The 27,984-nt window shown below is 32.6% G+C and overlaps 2 protein-coding genes and 2 pseudogenes across 3 annotated transcripts; 3 read left to right on the plus strand and 1 right to left on the minus strand.

The window, feature by feature from the left end:
• The first annotated feature begins 497 nt into the window (after positions 1 to 497).
• LOC123924253 lies at positions 498 to 5,067 on the plus strand. The gene is made up of 6 exons (XM_045977085.1): positions 498 to 710; positions 1,368 to 1,718; positions 3,135 to 3,445; positions 3,566 to 3,619; positions 3,923 to 4,359; positions 4,654 to 5,067. Exons 2-6 carry the CDS (start codon positions 1,423 to 1,425, stop codon positions 4,954 to 4,956), a joined length of 1,401 nt encoding a protein of 466 aa, XP_045833041.1. The 5' UTR covers positions 498 to 710; positions 1,368 to 1,422; the 3' UTR covers positions 4,957 to 5,067.
• A 5,595-nt stretch (positions 5,068 to 10,662) lies between these two features.
• On the plus strand, positions 10,663 to 12,027 carry LOC123924254. 2 transcript variants are annotated; one of them, XM_045977086.1, is made up of 2 exons: positions 10,663 to 10,817; positions 11,380 to 12,027. In XM_045977086.1, the coding sequence occupies exons 1-2, from the start codon at positions 10,729 to 10,731 to the stop codon at positions 11,957 to 11,959; spliced, it is 669 nt and encodes a 222-aa protein (XP_045833042.1). In that variant the 5' UTR covers positions 10,663 to 10,728; the 3' UTR covers positions 11,960 to 12,027. The 2 variants fall into 2 exon arrangements, with proteins under 2 accessions (XP_045833042.1, XP_045833043.1); XM_045977087.1 differs by having other exon boundaries at positions 11,386 to 12,027.
• Positions 12,028 to 24,431: 12,404 nt separating this feature from the next.
• On the minus strand, positions 24,432 to 26,088 carry LOC123922225 (annotated as a pseudogene).
• Positions 26,089 to 26,266: 178 nt separating this feature from the next.
• On the plus strand, positions 26,267 to 27,954 carry LOC123922226 (annotated as a pseudogene).
• The last annotated feature ends 30 nt before the right edge of the window (positions 27,955 to 27,984 follow it).

Here is a 27,984-nt window from a genome sequence, read left to right on the forward strand (position 1 = left end):
CCTAATTTGTCCTATAAGTTCATGAATTTTTTATTTTTGTTCCAATATATATATATTTTATAAATAATCCTTGAATGTTCAAATCATTTGATATTAGTCCATAATAACGTTGACTTCGGTTTAAAAAACGACGAGTTAACAAATATTTTGACACTTGACAACAATGATGTGGCTTTCCCTAACATTAACTTCCGCTTCATAAACTATTTTGCATTAGTGACTTTCTCAAACTAGCTAAAAAAATCCTTTCACTAACTATTAGATCGAGCCAAACAACGATCATTCAATAAAACCATACTCATTACAAATTAATTTCGATAATTAATTAAATTTTTTTGCTAAATCACATGACACTATTTAAAAATTATATTTTAAAAAATTAAATATTTTAATTTTTAATACATTAACTCTACATATTTCCATAAAATCTTACTATTTAAGGACACTCTTTAACCGTTCCCTAAATTTAAAATGCCTAGTCATAATCATAAATAAATAAAACACAAATAAAGATGTAAGGAATAGATGACACCTTATTATACATACATGATGATGTAAACCTAAATTTTCGTTTGTTTACACTTACACGATTCTCACACCTCCCACCACTACTACTACTACTAGGTTTATTTATAACGTTAACTTCACTTCCCTTGCTTTGCTTCACAATCGGCCGCACACTCGCCTCTTTACCGCATTTCTCTCTTCTGGTACTTTCTCTATCCCTCTTCTTCACTCACTACCTCACATCACATGCACGTTCACTTTATTCATCTTCTTCAATTGTATATCTTCGCACACTCTTAGCTATTTTTATGCTGCACTAATGTTTAATTTTACGTATCTTAATCTTCATCCCATTTTGTATACTTTTGTTAGCTGGATTTTGCTTGGTTTTGAATAATTCAGCTTGCTTTTAAGTTGTATGTTGTGGTCTGTGTGGAAAATTGAAATTGGTTTAGATCAAAATGAAGTTTGTATTTGTGTAATTATGATCTAGATTCTGTTGATTCTATTGAACAATTCAGTTGATCAAATTTTGAATCAAATTTTGTTGTTAAATAATTTATTTTACAATTCGGTTTTTTGCCAATTTATTTTGTTAATCTATTATGGTTTTTGCAATGGTAGTTGATTAACTTATTGCTATAAGTTAGTTTTGTCAAATAAATATGTTTAATATTCAATTATAGAAAATTATATGATGCCTTGTGAGGCTAGGGTTGAGTAACTTCCTGAATCTTTTTCAATTTTGGATCTCATACATATAATTGTGTCTAGAATTTTTTATTTATTTTTTATGATAATGTAACAATTTGGATTTTTTTTTTGTTTGTTAAATTTATGTGTGTGTTGATTTCGAACAGGTAAACTAAAAGGGTGCCAAAGTTTGCATTAATTAGGGAGAAGGTTTAGAGTGACATGGCTAATCCCATTGTTAAGGTGGAGTACTTAGTTGAGGAACAAATTGGCACCACAAGCGCAAAACTTTTTGAGGACACAGAGGTTGATATTGTGAGCTGGACAAACAAGGGCGATGTTGGATCTACAAAAATTGAGGACCTTGATGCAACTGAGTATTCAAGTTCCTTTGCTGATACCAACTCTGATGCTGAAAATAGTTCAAGATCGAGTGATGCTGAAGTGGAGTCAGAGTTCGTTGGTGAGAATAGTGTGGCATGCCCCTTTGATACTTTTGGTCCTGACTTCCGAACGAGGTGATTTTTATTCTAAATCAGTAAATTTTAAATCATGCTTGGACATATATTACAAATCAATATATGAAAAAGAACCCAAGTCTTGTAGAAATGCTGAGAAGTGATTAAATAAAGTAAGAAACCATATGCTGTAAAATAGAAGTCCTTTGTTAGAGGTCAATATGTTGAGATTTTATTTTTGAACTAGTTGTAAAGTACAAAAACCGTGGTATGCTTTTGGATATTCAAATTTGATAGTTACAGGTATTTTACAAACTATTTCAACACCGATTCTTATTAGAAGTTTATACATATGGAATTTAAAAGGCATTTTCTAGCTGTAGATGGCATGTGAAATCCTTAGATATTGCATGCTTCAATTTATAGGAAAATAGGAAATTGCTTAATAGTGCGAAAGTATGATTCACGAAAATATGCGAATGAAGTGGTTCTAAATTGGGAAAAAAATTCGGCTAACTCTTTGACCAATTTCACTTCATATTTCCTTATTTAAAAAGTTTTAAAATTTAAAACAGACGTAACCACGAGACATCACAATAAAATCGATTCACTCTAATGTGAGATTCTTTATCTGGCTTCACCACTCTCTCATCTTTTGTTTCCTCCCATCCGTTTCTTCCTCCACGGCTCCATCAAACTAGCGAGGGTTACCAACTGGGAGGATTACAATTTGTAAATACCCAAGACAATTACTTGTAAAACACCAAGACAATAAGTTTTTTTTTTTTGACAAAAGACATTAAGTTTTTTGAATAGTATAGAAATTGGTTTTACACAGTTCTTAATCATTTTACTGGAATAATAATAATTGCTAATGAAGGACAAATCTAGAGCAGTTTAGAAAAGACGACAACCATGTGCATGGTGTGTGAGACTTTTAAGTTTTAAGGGTACAGATAATTTATTTTTTTTGGTACAGGGTACGCGTAATATTTTTAACAAAATAAATGCTTATGAAACACGCATAATGTGTCAAACAGTTAATGCACACTCAACCAAAAATCCAATTTTATCAGTCAAGTGCATTATGTGAGCAGTTCATGAGCCTTTCGTGAAAATATCTCTCGCACTAAATATAGCACAGCTCCAATTTATATTATTAACCAGACAAATGTTCATCATTCATAGTTTTTGTTGTAACCCTTGACGGAATAATTTTGCACCGGCATCCGGTAAATATTAATATCAGAGAATCTCTCGCTACTTTTTGTTTGGTCTTTCATTATTAGTGTCCTTTTCACAGTTAATTAATCTGAGTTTCCTTATGCTAATCATCAATTTATCTAGTTAGATTGTGTTTTATGGTGAATCAAATTTTTTGGATGCTGTATGTTTGTTACAATATGATTGTTATCACTATAGAGATATTTGATAACTATGTATATTTTGATAAATGGATTTCCTGTATAAATGTAGGAAAAGGAAGTTGACAGATCATTGGAGGAACTTCATACGGCCTCTAATGTGGCGTCTCAAATGGACGGAGCTAAGACTCAAGCAACTCGAGTCACAAGAATTAAAGTATAGTAGAGAACTTGAAGAGTATGATAGGGGAAAGCATACAGCAGGCGATCATTTTAACTTAGGAGAGTCTGGTTCAAAGTCAATGCCATTTTCAAGTCACCAGTATAGAAGTAAGGCCAAAACGAGAAGAAAAAGAAAGAAAATTGAGGACACAACTGATGTAGCATCGTATACAGCGCGTCACTATCTGTTCTCCTATATTGGTACAAACTTTTTTGCATTCATTTATCTTTATACCTGATTTGCACATAGTTTCCTTATTGTTTACGAACCGCTGTTCCTACCACACAAAAGTATGTGAATTTTTCCTTTACTTACTGTAGAAAATAAGAAGTCCGATGCGGATGTCTCTTTGGATGATGATTTTGACAATCCAGGTTAGAAATCCTGCTTCGTAGATTATACTTAGTACCTTGCTGATAATGATATGCTAAGTCACCGCTCACCAGTGCCATTAACGTTTCTTGCTTTTTATTTCGTCAAGAGAAAATGATGATGACGAAAACTGTTTTATTCAATTGAATTATGTTTCTGGTTTGTGTGTGGCGATTTATCTTTCACTTTATTAACTTTTGAACAGTAGTGAGTGATCTCCCTTTAACTATGCCTCGTAATCACATTTGATTTATATCCAACTCATTAACCATGCCAAGTTTTTTTTATATGCTCTTTTGGTGTAGTGATCACAGAGCCACATGCCAATTCAACAGAAAAAAGTGTAGATCAACCTTTGCTTAAATGCACCGCCGCCGATGTTTCCTATGAGCTGCTCCTTTGGAACATTGACAATCTACATTGTAGGGTCCGCACACTGAAGAATGGCATCAATGAAATCACGTCCAGAAATCCTTCGAATTTTAGCCTTATTCCTAGCTATGGTCTAAGCCCTGCAAACTCTGAGGGCGATGGGTACACAGCCTCTATTGGAGGTATATGTAATTCATCTCAGCATGTAGCTGATGAGTTTGAATTTGGAGACTTTGTCTTTCCTGACAGCGCAGTTTCAAGTTTTGGAGAAGCTACTGATATTCCAGATATAATTGAGAGCACTGTTGGCTTGTTGGCTGCTGCTGATGTCACCTCTCAATCGGCCTTGGTTCCCGACTCTGGTGAACATGTGAGTTTTCTAAAATTATGAATTTCATACTTTTAATTCATAAATTTTTTATCAATTCCTTAGCAGATTATGACTAGAGCTATAAAAGTGGTTTATGCCTGTAAATATGATTTATTTTGATGTCCATATTGATAGGTACTTGTTATGTTCCTTTTTAATTGTCGTTTTTCCAGAAAAATTATGTTCCTTTTTACTTGTCATTTTCAAAGTTCAATGCAACATTACCTATTGTTACGACCAGTGGTGGTTTTACTTATTTGACTATCTTCACTTTTGACATGGATGATTGCGCAGATGGTAGACAATGTTCTGATGCATGAGCTTCAGGAGGTAAAAAAGGAAGTGGAAGCTCACTATCCCATTGAGAAGCTGCAGGAAGTGAAAAGGGAAGCAGAAGAAGGTTCACATTCCTTCTTTATTCCCATGTTAGATACTAATATAGCACCAACAACTTCTGCATCTCAAGAGCAATCTGCTCTCAACGCATGCGTGAATAAAGATATAAGCTTCCCAAAAAATAAGCGAAAGCGCGGGGAGCGCAAAGCTGGTTCTGGTGCTTGGAACAAGAAGTCTTCTGGCGAACCTGATAACCAGTAAGACTTCACAATTTGTTGCAATAACCAGTGAATAACCAGTAAGACTGTATCATTTGTAGCACCGTTTTCTTCTTCTGTTGACATTTATTTAATTAAACATTTTTAACTCACCGTTTTTTAGGCCCTGATATTTGTGATATGATTTTATTTGGTTTAGCCACTAGTTGTAGTTGGGATTTATAAATTAATGTCGAGGTTTAGACACAAAAGTCGCGCAGCGTATAATTCGAGAGAGAGATAAAACTCGAAAACCGTATACACATCAGTTTGATGTTAGATTGTGTCCCGTAAAATGTTGTATCCTTTGTCACTTGACAATCACTTTTAGTATTTCACTTAGAGGCTAAGCTTAGTGTTGGACGTTAAAAACCAAGAAGGCATGCAAAGAACACTAGAGAGAATGCTCCTAATTAGATCAATTAGCACAAAAAAACACAACTTTTTCAACAAATGAAAACAAGTCTTAAGGACTATAAAATATGTTTTTCTTTTTTTGTTCTCTAAACAAGTATTACAGCTAATAGGATTTTCTGCTGTAGAAATGCCCCCAGTTATTAGGGGTGATCGTATCCGAACCAATCCAAAAGTAAAACCGCAAATCGAACCAAACCAAACCGAAAACCGCAAAACCGCAAACCGCAAAAACCGCAAAAACCGCGGATAACCGCAAAAACCGCATTAAGTTACTATTATATATTTATATTCCAATATCGTAAAAGAAAATATATTTATATTCCAATATACATGCCCAATTACCAAGTCAGTCGACCAAATTAATCGAACTTCAAGTTGTTTTTATTTTTTGTACTGAAATTTTATTTTGGTGTTGTAATGTTATTTTAAATAAACAAATTTTATCGGTACCGTGATGTTATTTTGAAAATTCAATTTTTTTATATATTTAAAATTGTAAGTTACTATAATGTTATTTTGGATAAATAATTTTTGTTGGTACTACAATGTTATTTTGGAACTTTAATTTTTTATTTTTTTTTATGCTTAAAATTGTTCGGTACAATCGTTATGTTTTAAACCGCACCAACCGAACCGATCCAAACCGCATTGGTTTGGTTTGGTTTGGTTTGGTTTGGATGACTTTTTAAAAATCAACCGAACCAAACCGAACCGCATGCATTTTTATCTCGCGGTTAGGATGACTTTTATGCTCAAAACCGAACCAAACCGCACCGCAATCACCCCTACCAGTTATAACATAGTTTTCCATCCGGGGACCGTCCTATTTAAAATTAATGGTTGAGATTATTTTGTATTGCTTTTGTTAAGATGCAATATGAGTTGATTGATTTGAAATGGATGACTCAGATCTACTACTACGTGTAATTGTGTGATTTTGTTACAGCAGTAGAGCCTAAAACGTATAGCTTTGTGTAGCTTCAATTCTATGAGGAAACTGCTATTTTTTTCCTTTAAAAAGATTATAAGTTTTGATTGGTCTTCAAGGTTTTAAATGTTTGCTTGTCTTTGATTACTTAATTAAGATCTTCGTGGGCGTGAGATTACAGGTTTGGTTGAAAATTGAGAATTAATGAAAATAAGAGATAACATTGCACGTGAAAATGCCATCATTATATCTTCGCTGTGCTAGCTAATAATATATTTGATTTTAATTTTGCATGACTAATTAACCTTCAAGTTGTGGGATTTTATAATACACTAGGCCATATCTTGTCAAATTTAGGTAGGTTTGATTCAATGTCATGACAATGGAAGCTAAAATTTATTCACAAGTAGATTAAAAAAAAACACAGATAAAGTTTAGCCACATGATATGATATCATTTTTCATTTTAGTGAATAGGCAAGTTGGGTAGTATACATTGTTAATCTGTTAACATGTGTTATAGAGTCCCCGAATTTTGTGAATTGGCAAATAAAGTGCGAACGAAATAGGCTAAATTTTCACAACATGCCAAATTAAAAAGTTGAAGTCCGACAATCCGACTAAGAGATGTGTATACTTTGTGTTTGACAATATTTTGAATTAAAATTATCTCCGGTAGAAGGAACCTATAAAAAAAAGACCACCATGTTTACTTTTACCATTAGAGACTATGTCATGATACATTAAATTAACATATGACCTTTCACGTAGATTTCACATGATGTGGAATGTCAAATTTAAGCACATTTTATATCAACTAAAGAGTTCCACCTCATCATTTTTACCTCATAAATTTCATATGTATTTTTTTTTTCACCATAATATTGATTATCCTAGTAAAAAATTACATGTTCATTTAACCTGCATGTCACATCATAACATTTATGGAGTAACGAAACGAACAAATTTATGGAGTAACAAACAAATTAAATATCAATATGACTATCTTGATTCTACATTACAATCTTAAAGATGTATTTGTCAAATTCACAAATTTATAAACTATTTTAACCGATGTTCACAATTTGAGAATCAATTTAACTTATTCACTATTTTTTATTTATAATAATAATAATTCACCGTCTCTTTCACACTGAAGATGAGGTAAATTTCTTAAAGTTATTACTTTTCCTTCTTGAAAGCAACTCACTTGACCTTAAATTCCGTAAAGTTCGCAAAGATATAGAAGCCATACCATAGTGGCAACATACCTTTCTTTGTGATTTTGATTGGAAGGTCTTCGTTCCAATTCAAAGTGAACAAAATCATTTTTCATGGTCTACAATGTTGTACTAAAAGCACTCAAACCTCTAATTCTTTTTTGACCCCTCACCCACACAATACATTACTATACCAATAATCATAGTGATAGTAATACTAAGCAAGTCTTCCTTCAAAAAAAAAGAAAAAAGAAAGTAATTGTAAATATAACCCGATTGATAAAAATATTATTTTATGCAGGACTTGAGTTTGAATCCTGATACCGGTTAAATGCAAATAAAACATTATGCTTAATGGAGTACTAGTAGTATAAAATTAACTATTAATGGAAGTGAAACATTTATGCTTCAAGGTTTATTGAATGGACAACATTTTATGATGCAATTATTTACATTAAACATTCTTTTAGACACAAACAAATTCACCTTATGGCCCCTATTAGCAATCTTTGTTTGTTGAATGACATTTGCCAAGATGCCAACCAACATCTCCAATCATAGTGTCTTTTTCACTTTGCTGCAGCTTTTTTGAGTTTTGGGATAAATATAAAGCACCACACAACTTTAACGAATTTAAAAAATATATACTAATAATACATCAAGTGGCAAAAAATTAGTATAACCGTATAATGGATATATATATTTTGAGAATTTTAAACTTGGAATAAAAGAGCCTCCTGAGTGTCTCCCTTGAGCTTAACTCAGTTGGTAGGTAGGGACATCGCACTATATGTGCAGAGTCAGGGTTCGAATCTTGAATACTCCATTTATTCACCTTTAAGGTGAAATTTCTAGCCACTAGATTACTTGACAAAAAATAAAGAGTCTCTTGAGGTTTCGTGAGCTTAACTCAGTTGGTAGGAACATTGTATTATATATGTAGGAGTTGGGTTCGAACCCCAGATACTCAACTTATTCACCTTTAAAGAATTAAGGTGGAATTTCTAACCACTACACTACTAGACAAAAAGAAATTGTCCTCTTGAGACTTTTTTTTATAAAATCTTGTTTAAATTTCTAAAGATATATATATATATATATATATATATATATATATATATATATATATATATATATATATATATATATATATATATATATATATTTCCAAAATGATTACACATGGGTGAAAGACAAACGAGCAACAAGCTGTGCTGTTAATCCTTTTTGAAAATTACATTCGTAGACCTAGGAGAGACAATATTGCTATGCATGCATGATCATTTGAACTCTTTTTAAAAGATCAGCAACATCTGGTGCTAGGAAGCCAAAAGTGTCAAACACGAAAGATATTAATTATTTTTTAATTATAGTGTATTTTTTTTTTCGAGAGAATTTGAGCTTAATTTTTAATGGAAATAATTTTTGGCCATATTTTACATACTTCATTGCGAAACTCTAAATTATTGGAACCTCTTTCTCTAAGAAGAATTAGAGGGTTAATAATTTTTTTTTGAGGCAGATGGTTAAAACTTGAGTATATACTACTTGAAGAAATTAATCAACAACACATGTTTTTGGCCACGATCATAAAAATAACTCTTTCTCTAGGAAAGTTCCCATCATCATCATAAACAGAAAAGGTGGAGGAGCTTGTGTAATAATTGTACATCACAAGTTCACATTCATTGTAATTAAACATTTCCTTCAATATATGCATGACATGGAGTGTCGATTTTGAGATGCTGATGCCCACATGAAAGGAAATTAATATTATGGCTCCTTTTTTGGATATACTTTGAATTGGAAGAAATATTACATTGATGTGTATGGGATAATATTGTTGAGACAACATTTTAATTGCAAATACCTGTAGCTTTTACATTTCCCTCCAATTTGATGAAACAATTCTAGTCTCATTCCAAATTCCTAATTTCCTTTCTTAATATATAAAAGAAAAGAAAAGAGTTGTCTTATTTTGACATATAATCTTGATACTAACACAATTATGTTTAGTAAATGATAAATGTGATTCCAACAATGTGTTACAATTAACCATCTATTTAACATAAATAATCACAATTTTAAATCTCATTACGATTTAAGGTGTATATATGAACACAAATTGTGTTTATCACATGTTTATTTTATCACATGATGAAATTTGTGTGGATATGTATATTTGTACCTAAAATTCATGGTTAATGACGTTCGATATCGTGTTCAATTTCGTTAAGTGAAGTGTTAATGAATTGCAATACCTTGCTATTAGGGAACTTAATTAATCAAATATTTGAATTGCGTTTAACTATGGAAATCACTATCAAAATTGTGTCAAAATATAATATTTTGCAAAAAATCAACATTTTGTACGAATTAAATTGAACTTTGAGAGTTTGAGTTTTATAAGTACAAATTAGATGGTAAAAGACCGTAGAAATACGGTAAGACACAAATTCGAACTCGCAAGCTTTGAGTTTTGTATATACAAAATACAACCTATATGGTAAAAGACTGCAAAAAGATGCACGAACACAAGTTTGAACACAGTTCTCTACTTCTCGACACTTAGTGCATGTGATTTTCGCTTGTGCTCTTTAAAACAAAACAAAAAAAAAACAAAAATCTAGCTTTGATGTGTGCATGATTACATAACATTTATTCCTTAAGAAAATATATCACACCATTTACAAAATAGTAGTAACTAACATGAAATCAAATAAAATATACTTAATTTTGTTTATAAATTTTGGTCCACTATGATTACCTTAGTATATTAATTAATGAGTTAAGAGTTTGTTATTGTTGACAAGTGAGTAGAGTTATGGCTAAGCATCACATAATTTTTCTACCATAAAGGCAGGCCAAGCATGTCTTAAACTAATTAATGACCTCCATGGTCTTTTCTTATGGCAATGATCATAAAGATTAGTAGCAAAATACGATTATAAGGTTCAACAAAATAATGAATTAAATAACACTATTCTTACCCTTTTGAAGAGAGAGGGGCCACATAGGAGTAACATTTTAGCATTAAAAGTTGTAACATTTTAACTTTGAAATTTCAAATATCTCAAAAAAAAAAAGGAATCATGGCAGCCAAAGCAAAAGATAAGTGTTGGGTTACAATAAAGAATGATAGAAAAGGAAAGAAGCACGTTGCCAAGTCACAATCTGAACCAAAAAGCTCTTCTTCACTGTTAACATCACAAATGAAAATATTTTGCTCTCTTCCTCCACCTCTTTCATATTTTCAATTTTCTTTGTTCATGCAAGATCCAAAGAATGATTCAAACACAAGGTATACTACTTACTACACCTCCCTTCTTAATGCTTTAGTATATTCTTTTTTGCTTATTAACAAAAATTTCTATAATAAGTATGATCATCTATAAGCTTGGAGATTATATATATATATATATTTTTTTTTGTAGTTGATTGTTGAGAAAATGCTCACATTATTCTCTAAGGCCTAAACTAAACTTAACATTTTTCCATGTTAGTAAAAATAAAATGGGGGTTGCAATAGAATTAACTTGTATTAGACCAAGTCTAATTATTTTCTTTATATAATTATGGTCCTTCTAATTCCTTAAAAAAAAAAATTCATGATGTTAATTATAAATTTTGACCAAATCAATTCCTTGGCTTACCAACTTTATAGGTCTTTCAACACTGAATCTAAATTTGGAATTTCCATTCTGGCATAGTCAAAATTTATATTGACTTTTGTGTACAAAACCTTAAACAACATCAAAAATATCATATAATAAATCTTCAAGGTTATAATTTTTTTCTTACTACTTTGGTTCTAAAATGAATGTAGCTACATCATCTCATCATGAAATTCATTTAATTTCAAGATGCAGGAAGCCATGGTATCAAAGAGCAATGCATGCAACAAGTTTATGGAAAATAATTCCAAAATCAAATGAAGTTTCCACATCAATAAATTCAACATTATGGAAACCAATACCAAAATCACCTCAAATTCCTACACAAAGTTCCAACAATAAGACCAAGCTAAAAAAATGTACATCTCTAAAGGTAGCAACATCTTTTACAAGGGTATGTCTATGTGCACCAATTTATTCTTACAATGAGATTTTGAGAAATGAGGTTCCACCTAGAAGAAGTAATAGTTATCCTAGATCATCATCATCATCATCTTCATCAAAACCATTGCAAACAAATATTAATGCACATGAAATTAGAACTCATAGTGCTAGGCTTAGCACTGAGGGGTCAAGAAGAGTTTTTAGGGGTAAATCATTGACTGATGATGTTTTAATGAGAAGGTTTGTTATTGAGGAAGAGGCTATGATGCAAATTAGAAGAAAAAATCAAATGGAAGTTATTAGGAAAAGGAGTTTGATGAGGAGAAAAAGGCTTGGGCCTAGTCCTCTTAGTAGAATGGTTCTTGCAAATGATATTGTTGGATAGTTTTAATTTAAAACATTAGTTCAATTCTTGTTATGTTTTTAATCCAATTGGTGAGTTTTTATACTCCATATCATTGTCACACCTATTCCTCCTTTTTCCCTCTCTTCTTTCAACCTTAATCTTGATTGCTAAGTTTTTTTTTTTTACAATCTGTGGGCCAGTTTATACAATTGGGTTTTCTTCTAATCCCAAAAATTTGTGTTTTTATGGCCCAATTTTGGGTTTCATTTAATGGCATTGTTATGTATAGTATAGTATCACAATGTTAATTTCATTCCATATTCATTGACTCATTCATTTTGATTTCCAGAAAGAAAGTTATGCATTTAACTTTTGATAATGTGAGAATTGTTAAATTAGGCTTCAATAAAACAAGTAGCTAGGAATATGATGAAATACTTTGGGTGAATTGTCAAGCAGACTACTTTCACCGACAACAATTGAGAGTCACTTTTAAATTGAACATGTCCAAAGCCACAATGACAAGCCTATTCCATCGCGCAAATAAGAGTACTCGTTTCCCCCTCAACAGTGGACAACAACGTTGACCGCCATGTTGTAACATTGGTCACAAACTGGCCTGCATGGTCCCAAAAACAACACGCCGAAGTAGTCACACCTATCTCAACAAACACCTGCGTCAATATTGCATTTTATCCACCCAAAGTTTAGTTTCATCCACTGACTAACATTGTTGGTCGCAACAGGAACTGCTAAAGGTTGCTCTAATTTGTTGATAGAGAACCACTTATTCCACATGTCAAAATATGTTCTCCCTACTTGTGTTGGTGTATGCTCATTATCATTCCAAACATGATCGTTTAGGTTGTGCCATTTGCACTAAAACAAGTTTGCAATATGCCCCACTGTACCATGATCCTCATTATTGCAAATTGCAAACTCCCGAATACCCGATCAGCTCAGACCCATAATGATAAACATCATTCTACATGACATCCGCCAGGCCTGCTTCCTACTTGCTTCCTGAAGCTGCTACACTGACTATGGCCTGGCAAGTGCACCGGTTTATCGTCGAGTAATAAATTCTCAATTGAATGAGTTCGTCTTCACAGGGATTGTGTCAAAACGATTAGTTTTGTTTAGGAATTAAACACTAAAAATACTTTGCATTTGCTTAGGTTTTTGTGACAGAAATAGATAATAGAAGATAAAGAGAATTCACATAAGGAAACTAGGTTAAGTGGTTTTGAATCCCTCCCCTACTCCTGCTAATTCGTCGATGCGAGAAGCAAATTGTTGTGTGAAGGAATCAATATGTGTCGACATAAGCCAAGAGGCAAATCTTGTGCCACTCCACCAGGTCGTTGGTAACCGACGTTATATCGCTTACTATTCCTTTTATTATACGGCGGATTAATCTTTAGGTAGTGAAATGTGTCATCGCATACTAAAATCACACTATTGCAATCGAGAACGCTGATACTAAACCAATGATAAGAGAACCCTTGTTTGTCACGTGTTAGCCTTTAACAAGTTCTCAACGTTAAGCTTACCTTGATTGAACAGCTGTCGAACCTGCATAAATTAATTATGTATACCATTAATCATTTGCTCCTAACCTCGGGTACTTGTACTACCGTTCCCAATGTTGGCTAGCTATATTCTCTCTTAGTTCGGGATTAGAAGTGTTGTCACCAGGTCACTTAATCCTTAGGGTTTATTCAATAATATGATCGGTGTTACGAATAAAACTTTAAAACAGAGACAATAATAGATAATAAACTGAATATCAATTAATATAAACTTTTCCGAACCAAATTATATAGTCTCAAACATTCATTGAGGAGTTCATCTACTCGACTTAGAGACTTGTACTTCTCTGAATTTCTGTTCTGAATGAATAATTGTGGTGGAGGAAAACTCTATTTATAGTTAATTTGAACTTGGGCTTCACGCTTCATCGTGGCACGATGCACACCATCGTGACACGACGTCTCACATGATTGCATCGTGGCACGAAGGACTTGATTTTCTTCCAAAATATTTCAGATTTTCTTCAAATAAATAACTAGCCCATTGTGGTACGATGACTTCCATCGTGTCACGATATATTCAGCTATTTTATTCATACGTTTAAATTTAGGCACTTGGTCCCTTGGAAGCACAAGAATAGGTGGAATAATAGTCTCACTCTCACTCAATAAATGAACCTTCGTGTCTCTAAGAAATGTTTGTGCTAATAAGTTGGTTGGTTTGGAACTAGTATGATAGACTTTCAGTGGTGGAATTTAGCACTTAATTTTATGCAGGAGGGCTTATTCCATAATCAGTGAATATTTAAACTAATTAAATGCAAGAACTATATAATCAATTAGGTCTTTCTCAATGCATGTTTAAATAATATAATGCTCTTTAGAATGAAATAATACTTTTATGGTTTAAATATGATTTTAGTCACTGCAATATTATTATTATTATTAATCTAAGTGTGCATGGTTTATATATATTAATCTAAGTTTTGATATACTTTTTGAAAGAAAAATCTATAAACAAAGTCTTACCAAAACATACACTAAATCTAAACTTTGTCGGTCAGCAAATGCAGCCAACTAATTGCTATGTGTAGTGTAATTATAATTTGCTTATAAGACACTCTAAAAACATACTAATTCATAAATAAAATTAACTTGTAGAACAAGGATAGTTGTTATGTGATTTGTATTGGAAAAGGCTAAGTTAGGTTGTTTTATGACCAATAATGTGATTCTAATACATGCGCATGCTTCATTTTTAACTTACCAAGTACTCCCTCCATCTCTAATTAAAAAACACTCTTTCAAACATAAAATTTGTCCCCAAATGTAAGCAACTTTTCAATTCGCAACACACATTTATTATTACTTTTCCAAACATAACCCTACTTTGTATTGAAATACGAAAAGTCAACTACAAATACATCTTTTCACAAAGGACAACTTAGTAATTGTAATACCCAAAAAGTACATGTTTATTACCCTACCAACCTTTCTTAATATGCGTGAAAAACTTCAATGAGGGCTTATATTAAGGGACGGAGGGAGTTTTTTTTTTTTTTTTTTCGTCAAAAAAAAATTAAAATTCTTTTTCTGTTTACCATAAAGTGTACTAGCTCCTATATATAGAAAAAGAAATATTTCCATTTCAAGCTTACTTTTTATTTACAGTTTCAAACTATTTTTGACAAATTTTTATCTTTAGACTAGTTAGAGTAGACTAAACTTTAAAACTCGTATAAGTTGGAGGGTATGTTTCTGCTTTCTTGATTGAGTTAACTTATTTGACATGCTACAATTAGAATAATAAAATATCTTCAGTTAAATTAACATTGTTTTAACTTAAAAAAAATCACATTCAATTAAGATTTTCATATCCAATGCTATTATAGATCTTTGGCTTAAATGCAGTTTTGCCCCCCTGTTTTGATTAAATCGGAATTTTACTCCATCTGTTTTAAAACGCGGATTTTTACCCCCCTATTTTATAATTTTTTGGATTTTGCCCCCCCTAAAATTCTGCTTTCAAGTCACAACTTCAAAGCTTCGCACACAACTCAATTTGGATCAATAATTCACCAAACGGATATCTAAATGACCGTAATCGAGTTATCTTTCCACAGAATCAAACCCCACTAAATTTGGAATTACAAAGAGAGATTAATTACCGTTTTAGTGAAGGTATGTCCCCCAAATATTCTGCACAAAATCTGCTTTCGAGTCACAACTTCAAAACTTCGCACAAAATTACATTTGGATCCATAATTCACCAAACTGGTACCTAAATGACTGAAATCGAGTTAGTTTTCCACAGAATCAAACTCCACAAAATTTGGAGTTACAGAGAGAGATTAATTATCATTTTAGTGAAGGTCTGTCCAAATCAATTAATGTATGGAACTACTACTGGTATTTTTGTCTTGTCTCTCACCCTGTAGCTCATTTTTCAATAGTATTTACATTTCCGGAAAGCTAACGAAATTACCCTTGTTGTCATTTAAATTTCGTCAAATTTGGAGTTACGATGTGTTTGGTAGACGATGTTGAATTTGAAGGTCATAAGTAGATTTCTGTAAAATTAGTAATTGGACAGACCTTCACTAAAACTGTAATTAATCTCTCTTTGTAACTCCAAATTTAGTGGGGTTTGATCCTATGGAAATCTAACTCGATTATGGTCATTTTGGTATCCATTTGGTGAATTATTGATTCAAATTTAGTTGTGTGTGAAGCTTTGAAGTTGTGACTCGAAAGCAGATTTTGTGTAGAATTTTGGGGGACATACCTTCACTAAAACGGTAATTAATCTATCTTTGTAACTCCAAATTTAGTGGGGTTTGATTATGTTGAAAGATAACTCGATTACGGTCATTTTGATATCCGTTTGGTGAATTATTGATCCAAATTGAGTTGTGTGCGAAACTTTGAAGTTGTGACTTGAAAGCAGAATTTTAGGGGGTGCAAAATCCAAAAAATTATAAAACAGGGGGGGTAAAATTCCGATTTAATCAAAACAGGGGGGACAAAACTGCATTTAAGCCTAGATCTTTTTAATTAGATTAATAACAAGATATCTTTGTTAGGGGTGTAAGCTGTTAAAAAAATCCGATTTAATTGACAAACCAAATAAAAAATTAACCGATCTTGTTTAATTCGGATAAAAAACCGAACTAAACAAATAAAACCGAATTAGTTTGGTTTGATTTTCAGTTTTCAATTTTAAAAATCGATGAACCGATCAAACTAAGGGTGTGTTTGATTCGCAAAACAGCAAGTTTTGAACAAAACATTACAGGACAAAACAAGATAGTACATAACATGACAACACTGTACCGGAGCGAGATAGAGACATAATATTTTTATATTAAAAAATAAAATAGATATTTTTGTATTTTTTTTATAGTTGTACTGTGGACAAAAAGTTGTCTTGTAGTTTAGTGAGTAGTTTAGTGAGGGACAAAAATTCTTGTTTTTGTACCTATTTTATCCAGTTCCATAATTCTGTTTCTAAATCAAACAAGGCACTTAACAAAAGTTTTTCAGTTCAGTCCTATTTTTTAGCAGATCAAACGCAACCAGATCTTATAGTTTAGTGTATAACAACTTAAGAAAATGGATTTTTTTTAACCAAGGAAGGAAATTGAATTATGTTAGTAGGGAATACACCGGTAAAAAATAATAGAAGGGAATACACAAGAAAAATGTATTGTTTGAAGAAAGGAACGTCGTAAACCGATCAACGTCTGAACTGAAACCAAACTGGTTAGTTTGGTTTGGTTTTATTTTTGAAAAATACTAAAAATCGAACCAAATTTAACTGATGAAAATTTCATCAGTTCAAACACTTTTTTGACTAAAAATCTTTCCAAATTAAACCGAATCGGTTACACCCATAGTCTTTATTATGAATTGGGCCGAGTTAAAACCTAATTCTTCAAGGCCAAACAAAAAAATCCAAACTTTAGTCACCCTAGGTTTCTCTGAAACCCTATTGCTAATTGCCGACCCTAATTTCAGTGGTCGAAGAGGGGAAAACGACAGGGATTCCAACATGGATACAATCGTTGCACTCTCCCCATATTGAAGGTGTACACTTATGCTCAATCAAATATTGATTAAACGTCAGAATGCTTGCAGGTAAAACCTGCAAAAGAGATAAAGAACTATTATAACAGTCCTCTAATTTGGTCATCCTTCTAAGGTTTACTTCGAATCAATCTTAAACAAAATTAACCTTGTTTTAACTCATAGATAATATGACCTTTTATTTTATTTTATTTTTAACAAATTTAAGACTTGTTCAAGCCACTAGGTTTGGTCTAGTAGTAGTGGTGAGAGATTTAGATAGTATGTTATAGGTCCTGTGTTCGATCCCCAGCTCATTGTAAAAAAAAAAGACTTGGTTCTGTTGTTGTTATTTTTATGTGAGATAAAATTAATTAAAGTGAACAATTTAGAGTTTTTTTTTTGTTTTGAATCAAACAATTTAAAGTTTTATCGAATATATTATTCAACATTTGATCATTTAATATCGTCATATTATTTTTTTATATCTAATTGTTTAGAGTAAATTTTCTGAAAGCATATGTACTCAACAAAACTCCTTTAATTAATTAATAATTAAACCAACTCTAAATTGTGGAATGAAGCCTCGATTAGGAATCAATCTGTTGGTAGTTGGTATGAATTTAGCATATGAAACAACGACTAAATAAAGCAACAAAAAGGTAAGAGGTTGCATTTTCTTCTTTCTTTTTCTTGGCATTTTCTTCTTTCTGCTAATGAACAAAAATCGTAGAGTATATATATAATCTTTCCAAAAATATGTCATCTCTACTAGTTTTAGCTAACAACATAAGTTTGTGACGTAACAATTTGCAACTGAAGGCAAGCATATTTGGTCACCTAGTGAATTGACATCATGTGTTTCAACTCAAAAACATTGATGACACAATGCATGTTCATATGATGTGCCAAATCATGTTTTCAATTATATTCTATACTTGCACATATTTTTTAATTTCTTTTTTTTTTTTTATAAAAAAATTGGCAACAATTTTTTGATGTACAAATTATTGGGGGTCATGAGGGGCATATGGATCATATAATATTCCATGTTGAATAAGGAGCAACTGTACAAGTGAGCTAGATATCACATCTTAATTTAGAGATTCAACTAATTTATTGCAAAAAAAACTTGTATCTCATTGTAATTATAGATTTATGAGAGAGTTGACTCGTGATATCCACAAGTTTACATACAATTTTGAATCCCCTATAACATACATGTCATGTGCATCGTGATGTAGTTACGTTGATCGTTAATAAGATTTCATGAGAGAAATTTTTCTCACTAAATTCAACGGTCTTTATATTATAGGGGGTATCCATCTTCCAAGTTAAACAATTTTGGCTTATTGTGACTGCCGTTTATGAGATTTTTGTTGCTGAACCTCTAATTTAATTCTTAACTAATAATAATTAAGTAGCATAAAAATTTGAATACTCAAGAAACATTGAATTTTTAATTTAATATCAAATTACTTATACAAAATCATTCCTACGTGCGTTCTTAGATGCAAAGTCACAAATAATTGTGTTTAGCTACATCAATATGTTCTTTCATATTTTTCTCAATATATAAAATGGTTGTACGATTCATCATTTCTTGTGACATATTGACGATCTCAAGTAGTTTTTCAATAAATTTTACCTTTGAAAAACTCATTTTTTGCAAATGCAACAACCACCGACATAATTAAGAGAATTTGATTAGCAATTGGAACATTTGTATAACCAAAATGCTTATTTGATACTTGATACAATGATAGTACACAAAATAATAAGATAATTTCTCTTCCAACCCCACGTTTCTTTTATATCCCCTAAAATCTCATTTTACCCTTCTAAATTCAAAAAAACTGAAACACAAAATTTCGGTTTCTACAAACCGAAATTGTTAAACATGAAAAAAAAATCGGTTTATATGAACCGGAATAAGATCAGTGTTAAGAAAATACATTTTGTCCAAAAAAAACTCCCTCTTCATCTCATCTTCGCCGTTTTCCCACCCAGCGCAGCCACTATGTTGGCATTTGTACCCTGTTTCACTTTAATTGATGCAAACCACAATAAAATTGAAATAGATCTGACAACACCGTTTGAATCAAACCAGCAAATTAATACAACCCAACTACTTAACAAAATTCCATTTCCCAAAAAAGGTATGAAGCTAAACGACTCAAATTTTAACATGAATCAAAGAGAAGAATGAGTTGCAGTGTGAGAAGAAGACGACACGAAGCAGCAGCGAAGAGGAGGATGACGCATCAAGACGAAACAACGGTGAAGAGGAAGAGGAGAAAAGTTCGTTCGACGGTGCAGAGGAAGATGCAAATCGATTCCTGGTGTTGTGATGCAAATTGAAATCGTTCGACGGTGCAGACGAAACAACGATGTAGAGGTGAGAAGAACGCAAAATCTGGAACACAAAATTTCGATTTTTATTAACCGAAATTTTTGAACATGGAAAAAAATCGGTTCCTAAAAACCGAATTACCCCCTAAGGCCAAAAACGTCAATTTCAGGGTATAAAAGAAAGTCTGGGATCAGAAGAGAAATTATCAAATAATAATAAGCAAGAGACAAAAGTAAAATATATTTTTGTAGGGCTTAATGGACCCAAAAAAGCATATATTCTTTTGGGCTAGGACGGTTGCCCTCTTCGTTACGACCCTGCTTAATGCTAAATAAAATGTAAGAATATATTCTTTTATAAATGGTTAGATATTTAGTTAAATTGGAAAAAGTATTATTAAAAAGATTATACTAAAAATAAAATAAGGAGAATGTTAACTTGTGCCCTTAAGGGCACATATTAAAAAGATAAATGTTGAAATTTTTTATTGAACTTGTGGTGTATTCAATTATCTAAACATTAAATTCTTTGTATCATTAAATGCTATATTTCTATTTTTAGATAGCTTAACATGTGCCCTTAGGGCACAAGTTAACATGACACTTTAAAGAATTCTCAAGGGATAAATTGTAGGAAATAAATTTCCATGATTTTTAAAATTATTTTCTTCCCTTTTAGTAGACTTTCGTTTTTAAGATGCAATTAGGTTTAGGGTTATCAACCTTGGGCGCAGCCGCCCCCTCCCCCCCTCTCTTTTTTTTTCTTGCTCTTTTATTTTTTTTTTTTTTTTAGGTTTTCTAGCAAACATTTATGTCAAGCTACTAGATTTAGTCCAATGATGAAGAGTTTAAGTAGTATGTCATAGGTCTTGGTTCAATCTTAGCTCTATTGTAAATAAAAAAAATAAAATTGACAAAAAATCTCATTGTTAAAAATCTTACAATTATGTCCTCGTGAGCTAGAGACGTTGTATTATGTATGCATCAGCCAGAGTTCGATTTCTGGACACTCCACTTATTATTTACCTTTAAGAGTAATTTCTAACCACTAGACTACTAGATAAAAAAAAATCTTACAATTATTATTATGTTTTTGATAATTTACAATTATTATTATTTATTTATTTGTATTAGATAGATAGATGGACATTATAACACACTATTTTTTTTTTTATGAATTATAAACACATTTAATATATTTTATTTTAGACAATTTTTAAATGGCTTTCAAGGAAGCATGCAAAAGACCTCAAGCTCAAGTCTTCGTTCGCTTAAAAAAATGTACTTGGTAACGATTTTCTACAGATTTGCTCTCTAGAATGCTCTTTTTGGTCAACGGTACAGGTAGGGATGTCAACGGGACGGGTATTGAGCGGAGGATACTTTACCGCTCCTTATCCCTCCATCTAAAATGTGTTCTCCATCCTCATCTCCATTCTCTGCTTCGAGAAGTATTCTTCCTCCATCCCCATCCTCGCGGATTCCCACAGTTCTCAAGGAGATCCATCAACCTTAAAAAAATATCAAATTTCTATTATTTTTAATCAAACAAGTTGTAAAAAAAATAGTAAAGTTTAATTATAAAACAAATAAAAATATTATTATGAGTCTTGTAATAGTAATTAATTAACATCAAATATAAACAAATGTATACACATATATTGTGTGAAAATATAATTAAAAATAATTTATAAAGTACTTTTTTTTTAACCAAACAATTTATAAAGTACTTAAATATACAATTATAAATGTTATTTTAATAAAGTTTTAGGGGATGGTGTATCCGCTGGGCGGGGGATAAAATTCCGTCCCCATCCCCAAACCTCTCTCGGGGGGACTTTGTCCTCTATCCCCATCCCCATGGGGAAAAATTCCCCATCACCGGGTCCCCGAATGGGGCAATCTCCGCGGGGATCACCATTTACAAATAAAATTGGCATGAAGCCTCAACTCAAAATTTTGAGGTCCTGTAATAATATTTATATATTGTTAGTTTTGATAAAATATCAAATGTACTCCATAGATTAATTTTGAGGCCTTATAATAATAGTTATATATTACTAATGTTCATAAACTATCATATGTTTAGTAAAAAATATCCTAATCACATAAAAAAAATTATTACATGTTTCTTGATTAGGAATTTTCTCCCCTCTCAACCGAACCATGAAATCGAACTCGTGACCACATGTTTAAGGGGACCAAGACCCTTACTCCTTAGACTAATTCATTATTGATGTTTCTTAGTTACTTATAATTTAAATAGAGGATGATTCTTTTTAATTTTTTAATATTTTTTATTAGGTGTCTATTTTTAATATTTAAAAACCGGACCTCCAAATAGTCAGGACCGGCCCTACCCTTGTTCCAAACATACCATTAGGTTTTCACTTGCGTTCCAATGTTTTTCTTTCACGATTTTAAATTAATTCTAATAACATAAATAACATACAAGAATGACAAAAGAAAATTTAATACAGTAATAAATAATTAATGAGATGCATATTAATATAACACATCAGCACTGCCACATAAGCAAATATGAATTAAATTTGTCAACAATAACGTGTTTTTCGTGTATAATAGTAAATAGCGTGTTTTCCGAATATTAATGTAAAGTATCGCGTTTTCTACGTTGATCGTTTTTTTTTTCTTTTAAATTTTCTTGTGTAACTCATCAATGGAGGTTGAAGGTGCTGACAAGAGTAACAGAAATAAAAAACGAAAAAGAGGGTCATAGGAAAGAAAGCCGATTGCAACTTTATTGCCTTGGGGCATCGCATTCTGGATATCGTAATAAAAAGTATTTCTCTACTCTCTTCAGTCTGGTTTGCTTTGTTGTAAAAAAAAAAGCTTCTCGTTGATGAAAATTTGAGGTAATTTAATGCTATATGATTCTGCTTTTTTTTTTCTTGATAAAGATTTGATTTTTTTTTTTGTTTATGAATTTTTGGTTTGTTGATTTTGTTTTAGGTTTTATGATTTGTTGTTTTTAAGGCTTTATGTGAGGGTTATTTTACACAATCGTTGTGCCACAAATTTTATTTTATTTTTAACCAAAATGAACTCATTGCATTTCATTTAATATAATAAAGAAAAAAAGCTCTATGTTTTAGATTTCTGTTGGTGATTTATGGTTTTGATGTGACTTATGTGATTCTTGTTTTCATAATAGAATTAGCATTTAAATTTGCTGAAATTGTTTGTGTTTTCTTGTTTTTAACTATGTTTTAGATTTCATGCAAGTGATGAATTGGGAATGGAATACTGTTTATGGTGATATAACGTGGACTCAATGTTATTTCCTTTATTAACAATTTTGCGGTTTTTGACAAAACATGCATGTTGTGTGAATTGTGATTTCCTTCCTCTGAAATTTCCACTCAAGAATTTTTCTGATAGAGACACTTATTTGTTTGTTTTTTTTTTATTTGTTACGGATTAAAGATCTTCTAATCACTGGCTTTTTAAAAGAAGATAAATTAGTGATGGTTTTGAAAAGATAATAAAAGATTGAGCTTGTGCTTTTGGTGAAAACCTTAGCAGAGTGTTCAACAATATCTTTCAAAACTTGCTTATCCAAAAAAAAAAAAAAACTCTTTCAAAACAATAGAGACAAACAAAATTAGTTAATAAATCATAGATATCAAGATCGTTTTGAGAATGATCTTTCAGTTAGATCAGAAAACACTTACGGTGGGGTGTGTGAATAATATTGATGAAAATAAAGTATAGGAAAGATATAATCAAACAACGAGAATTATACTGATTCACCCATAATCTTAGGTTATGTCTAGTCCCCACCACCTGTGTTGTCCACTATAATCTTTAGATTTTACAGATCTAAGATTACAATACTTCCTTGACGTAGACCTAAGATCAACCTCCAAGCTCTTAAAGCTTATCACACCTGACTAATTACTCAATTAATAGTTACGTATTGACTTAAGTTCCCTTACAAGTATAATTGATTTGAATTTAAGCAAAATTGAAACTGAGTACAAAATGAGAAGCTTAGATAAACAACACTCTATTCTATTTGACAAGATCTAAGATCTTTAATAATTAAGTTTGAGAATGAGAGTGACTAAAAAAGATCTTTGAGTTGAGAGTGATTGAAAGTAATTGTAAAGACTTGATCGCTTTAAAACTCTTGGCATTCCTCTTAGACCTGCATGATATTTATAGATGCAGCTTAGTTTGTGAGCCTTAAATCAAATAAGTTCGTTAGAGCGAATAATATAGTTGTTACTCAACTTCAAAGACAGCTCAAAAATCCCTGCATTTGTTCCATTTTCTCTCGACGTTCTTGGTTTGTTCTTGATTTGGATCAGCAAAGGATATGAGTAGAGAATCAATTGTGAGTTGTAATGAGTTGTGATAACCTTGCTTCACACATAAAGATGTCTAATATACCCATTTGTGGCTTCAGAAAAGTATGTTTGACAATTAGTGGTGGTTTGTATGAGTGGTTTCAAAAATTGTTTGCTTAAAGCTCAGGAACATTCTTCATTCATTCTTGAAACGTTCTAGAAAAAAAATACTTAACAATGTATGAGCTATTAATCCCTAACCATCGAGGAATTTTTTTCTTTAAGATATAGTCTGCATGCACATTAAAGTGTACCTAAACATTGATTCTCTTAAGACTTGTACAAAGTTGTCTCCCTTCTTTCAAATGGGTAGTCAAAGATCCATCCTTCTGCTAACAGATGTTTTTTTGCCTTCAACTTCCACTTTCTTTTATCAGCCGAGTTTTTGTCAAATGAGTGAAAGTAGTATTTCAGGATGGCTAGAGGACACGATTTTGGCTCAGCTTAAATATTAACTAGAGAAGACTCCTTAGTTGGAAGACAAACATCCAAATCTCGTTTCATTTGTGGTGGATCACAGAGCAGATGTGAAAGATGTCTATCAATTTGGGGTGGCAGAGAGTTCATGTTGGAATCCTCTTGCAAAACTTTAGTAACATGAAAAAATGAAGTGTAAAACTTCTGGTGACATATATCCGGTGACTTGTATCAGTACCATATATTTTGAGGACAATTGTTTTCGGTCCATTCAATTGTCCTTTCAAGATAACCAAGATGTTTTCTAACTTTCGTCTTCAAAATTTCCCGAACCGCCTTGCTCCTACATCCAACTGCATACTCATTAACAACTTCATGACATAATTCAACTTCAGATGGTACCAAAGGTTTCTAAATTATTGACGTATAGCGTCTTCGGTTTTTATTTGAATCTAAAACATCAGCAGCATAACAGGAAATTTATTTTTGTGATTCAATCTCTTCATGTAAAAGACTTTCCTTCCAAACTTTCGCTTCCACCAAAGGAATGAGGCTGTGCTACCACAGTTTTGATTAGCATCCAACATGTTTGAGGAGTCACCATTTTCCTTGGGCCTATTAGTTATTCCAATGTCAGAACCAATTTCATTACCATGACTAGCATCATCAAAATAAACATCATCAGGTGGTTCATATGACCCTCCTTCAAGTAAATTCTTCGGAAGCTTTAATGCGAGGCGAAATTCATTTTGAGTGAGGGTATAGTGATCACCAATCACCTCGACAACTATGTCTCTCCACAACTCCTTCACATTACCAAATCGTTTCTCCTCCACAAGTCCATTCTCTAATGATTTCGGCAAAATCATTTCTCATTCTAACATCATACCAAATTTGTTTCACTGAGGCTGCAACATTGGGTACCCTCTCACACTCCTCAAACAACTCAAGAAAAACTCATTTCCCTCTTGGTAACCAATTCTTAGTTGATTCATCCCAATCTTGAGTGATCCTCAATTGTTTAACTTTAACCTTCATTTCATCACCCAAATCAGGGAAGAATATGCTCCTCTCCTTCATTCAATCGTAGTGATCGAATGTGATCGAATATCACACCTTCCCACCAAGCATCTTGATAATTCACATCAACACATAGTCCAAATGGAAGATCTTTTATCCGTAACTCAATTGATGAAGACACTGATTTGTTTGTTTTTTTATACGGATAAATGATCCTCTAATCATTGGCTTTACTCGATAGAACTCGCCCTTGGGCTCTAGCTATCCCGAGGCAAAGTTCGGAGGGAACCATCTACTAGACAGTTCGATTAGTCATTTTCCCTATACCCAAGTCAGACAAACGATTTGCACATCAGTATTGTTGCGGGCCTCCATGAGAGTTTCCTCTGGCTTCGCCACGCTCAGGCATAGCTCACCATCTTTCGGGTCCCAATAAGTATGCTCTCACTCGAACCCTTCACAAAATATTGGGGTCGGTCGGCGGTGCAACCCATAGGAGGATCCCACCAATCAGCTTCCTTGCGCCTTACAATTTTACTCGCCCGGTGACTCGCACGCATGTCAAACTCCTTGGTCGGTCTTTCAAAATGGGTCGTACGGGGAGACCATGGGCCGACGCCTGGAGCACGCAAGTGCCGAAGCACGTCGAAACGGTGTGCGCTGCCGTCCACAATCGTGATGATGACGTTTCCACAGACATTTCAATAACACAGGATAAAGGATTTTGTATTTGGACTCTGTATTGATGTGAATTATCAAGATGCTTGGTGGAAAAATGTGATATTCGATCACTGCGATGGAACGAAGGATATGAGCATATTCTTCCCTGATTTGGGTGATGATATGAAAGTTAGAGTTAAACAATTGAGGATCACTCAAGATTGGGATGAGTCAACTGAGAATTGGTTACCGAGAGGGAAATAAGCTTTTCTTGAATTGTTTGAGGAGTGTGAAAGGGTACCATTTGTTGCAGTCTCGGTGAAACAAATTTAGTATATGTTAGGATGATAAAGGATTTTGCCGAAACCATTAGAGAATGGACTTGTAATGGGAAGGAGTTATGGAGTGACATGGTTGTCGAGATGATTGGTGATCACTATAACCTCACTATACATGAAGTTCGCCTCGCATTAAACCTTCAAAAGAATTTACTTGAAGAAGGGTCATCTGAACCACCTGATAATGTTTATTGTGATGTTGTTGGTCGTGGTAATGAAATTGGTTCTGAAATTGGAATAACTAATAAGCCCAAGGAAAATGGTGACTCCTCAAACATGTTGGATGCTAATCAAAATTGTGGTAGCACTAGGCTCATTCCTTTGGTGAAAGTGGAAGTTGAGAAGGAAAATATTTTACATGAAGAGCCTGAATCACAAAAAGAAATTTCCTGCTAAGCTGCTGATGTATTAGATTCAGATAAAAACCAAAGACGCGGAGGCTATACGTCAATAATTTGGAAACCTTTGATACCGTATGAAGTTGAATTCTGACATGAAGTTGTTAATGAGTATGCAGTTGGATGTAGGAGCAAGGCGGTTCTGGAAATTTTGAAGACGAAAGTTAGAAAACATCTTGGTTATCTTGGGATGACTTTTTTTTTTGTTGATAGACGAAATGACAAAGTGGAGTGTCTGGGGTTCGAACCTCGGTCCCGACGTTCGACACTAGTAATTTCAGCATTTCTGCCAGTTGAGCTAGGATTTGTAGACATCTTTGAAGGACAATTGAATGGACCGAAAACAAATGTCCTCAAAATAGATGGTACTAATACAAATCACCGGATATACGTCACCAGAAGTTTTACACTTCATTTTTTCATGTTACTAAAGTTTTGCAAGAGGATTCCAACATGAACTCCGTGCCACCTCAAATTGATAAACATCTTTCACATGTACTCTGTGATCCACCACAAATGAACCGAGATTTGGATGTTTGTCCTCCAACTAAGGAGCCTTCTCTAGTTAATATTTAAGCTGAGCCAAAATCGTGTCCTCTAGCCATCGTGAAATACTACTTTCACTCATTTGACAGAAACTCGGCTGATAAAAGAAAGTGGAAGTTGAAGGCAAAAAAACATCTGTTAGCAGAAGGATGGATCTTTGACTACCCATTTGAAAGAAGGGAGACAACTTTGTACAAGTCTTAAGAGAATCAATGTTTAGGTACACTTTAATGTGCATGCAGACTATATCTTAAAGAAAAAATTCCTCGATGGTTAGGGATTAATAGCTCATACATTGTTAAGTATTTTTTTTCTAGAACGTTTCAAGAATGAATGAAGAATGTTCCTGAGCTTTAAGCACAC

The sequence above is a fragment of the Trifolium pratense genome, linkage group LG4 (genome assembly GCF_020283565.1).
Source record: "Trifolium pratense cultivar HEN17-A07 linkage group LG4, ARS_RC_1.1, whole genome shotgun sequence".
Lineage (NCBI taxonomy): Eukaryota > Viridiplantae > Streptophyta > Magnoliopsida > Fabales > Fabaceae > Trifolium > Trifolium pratense.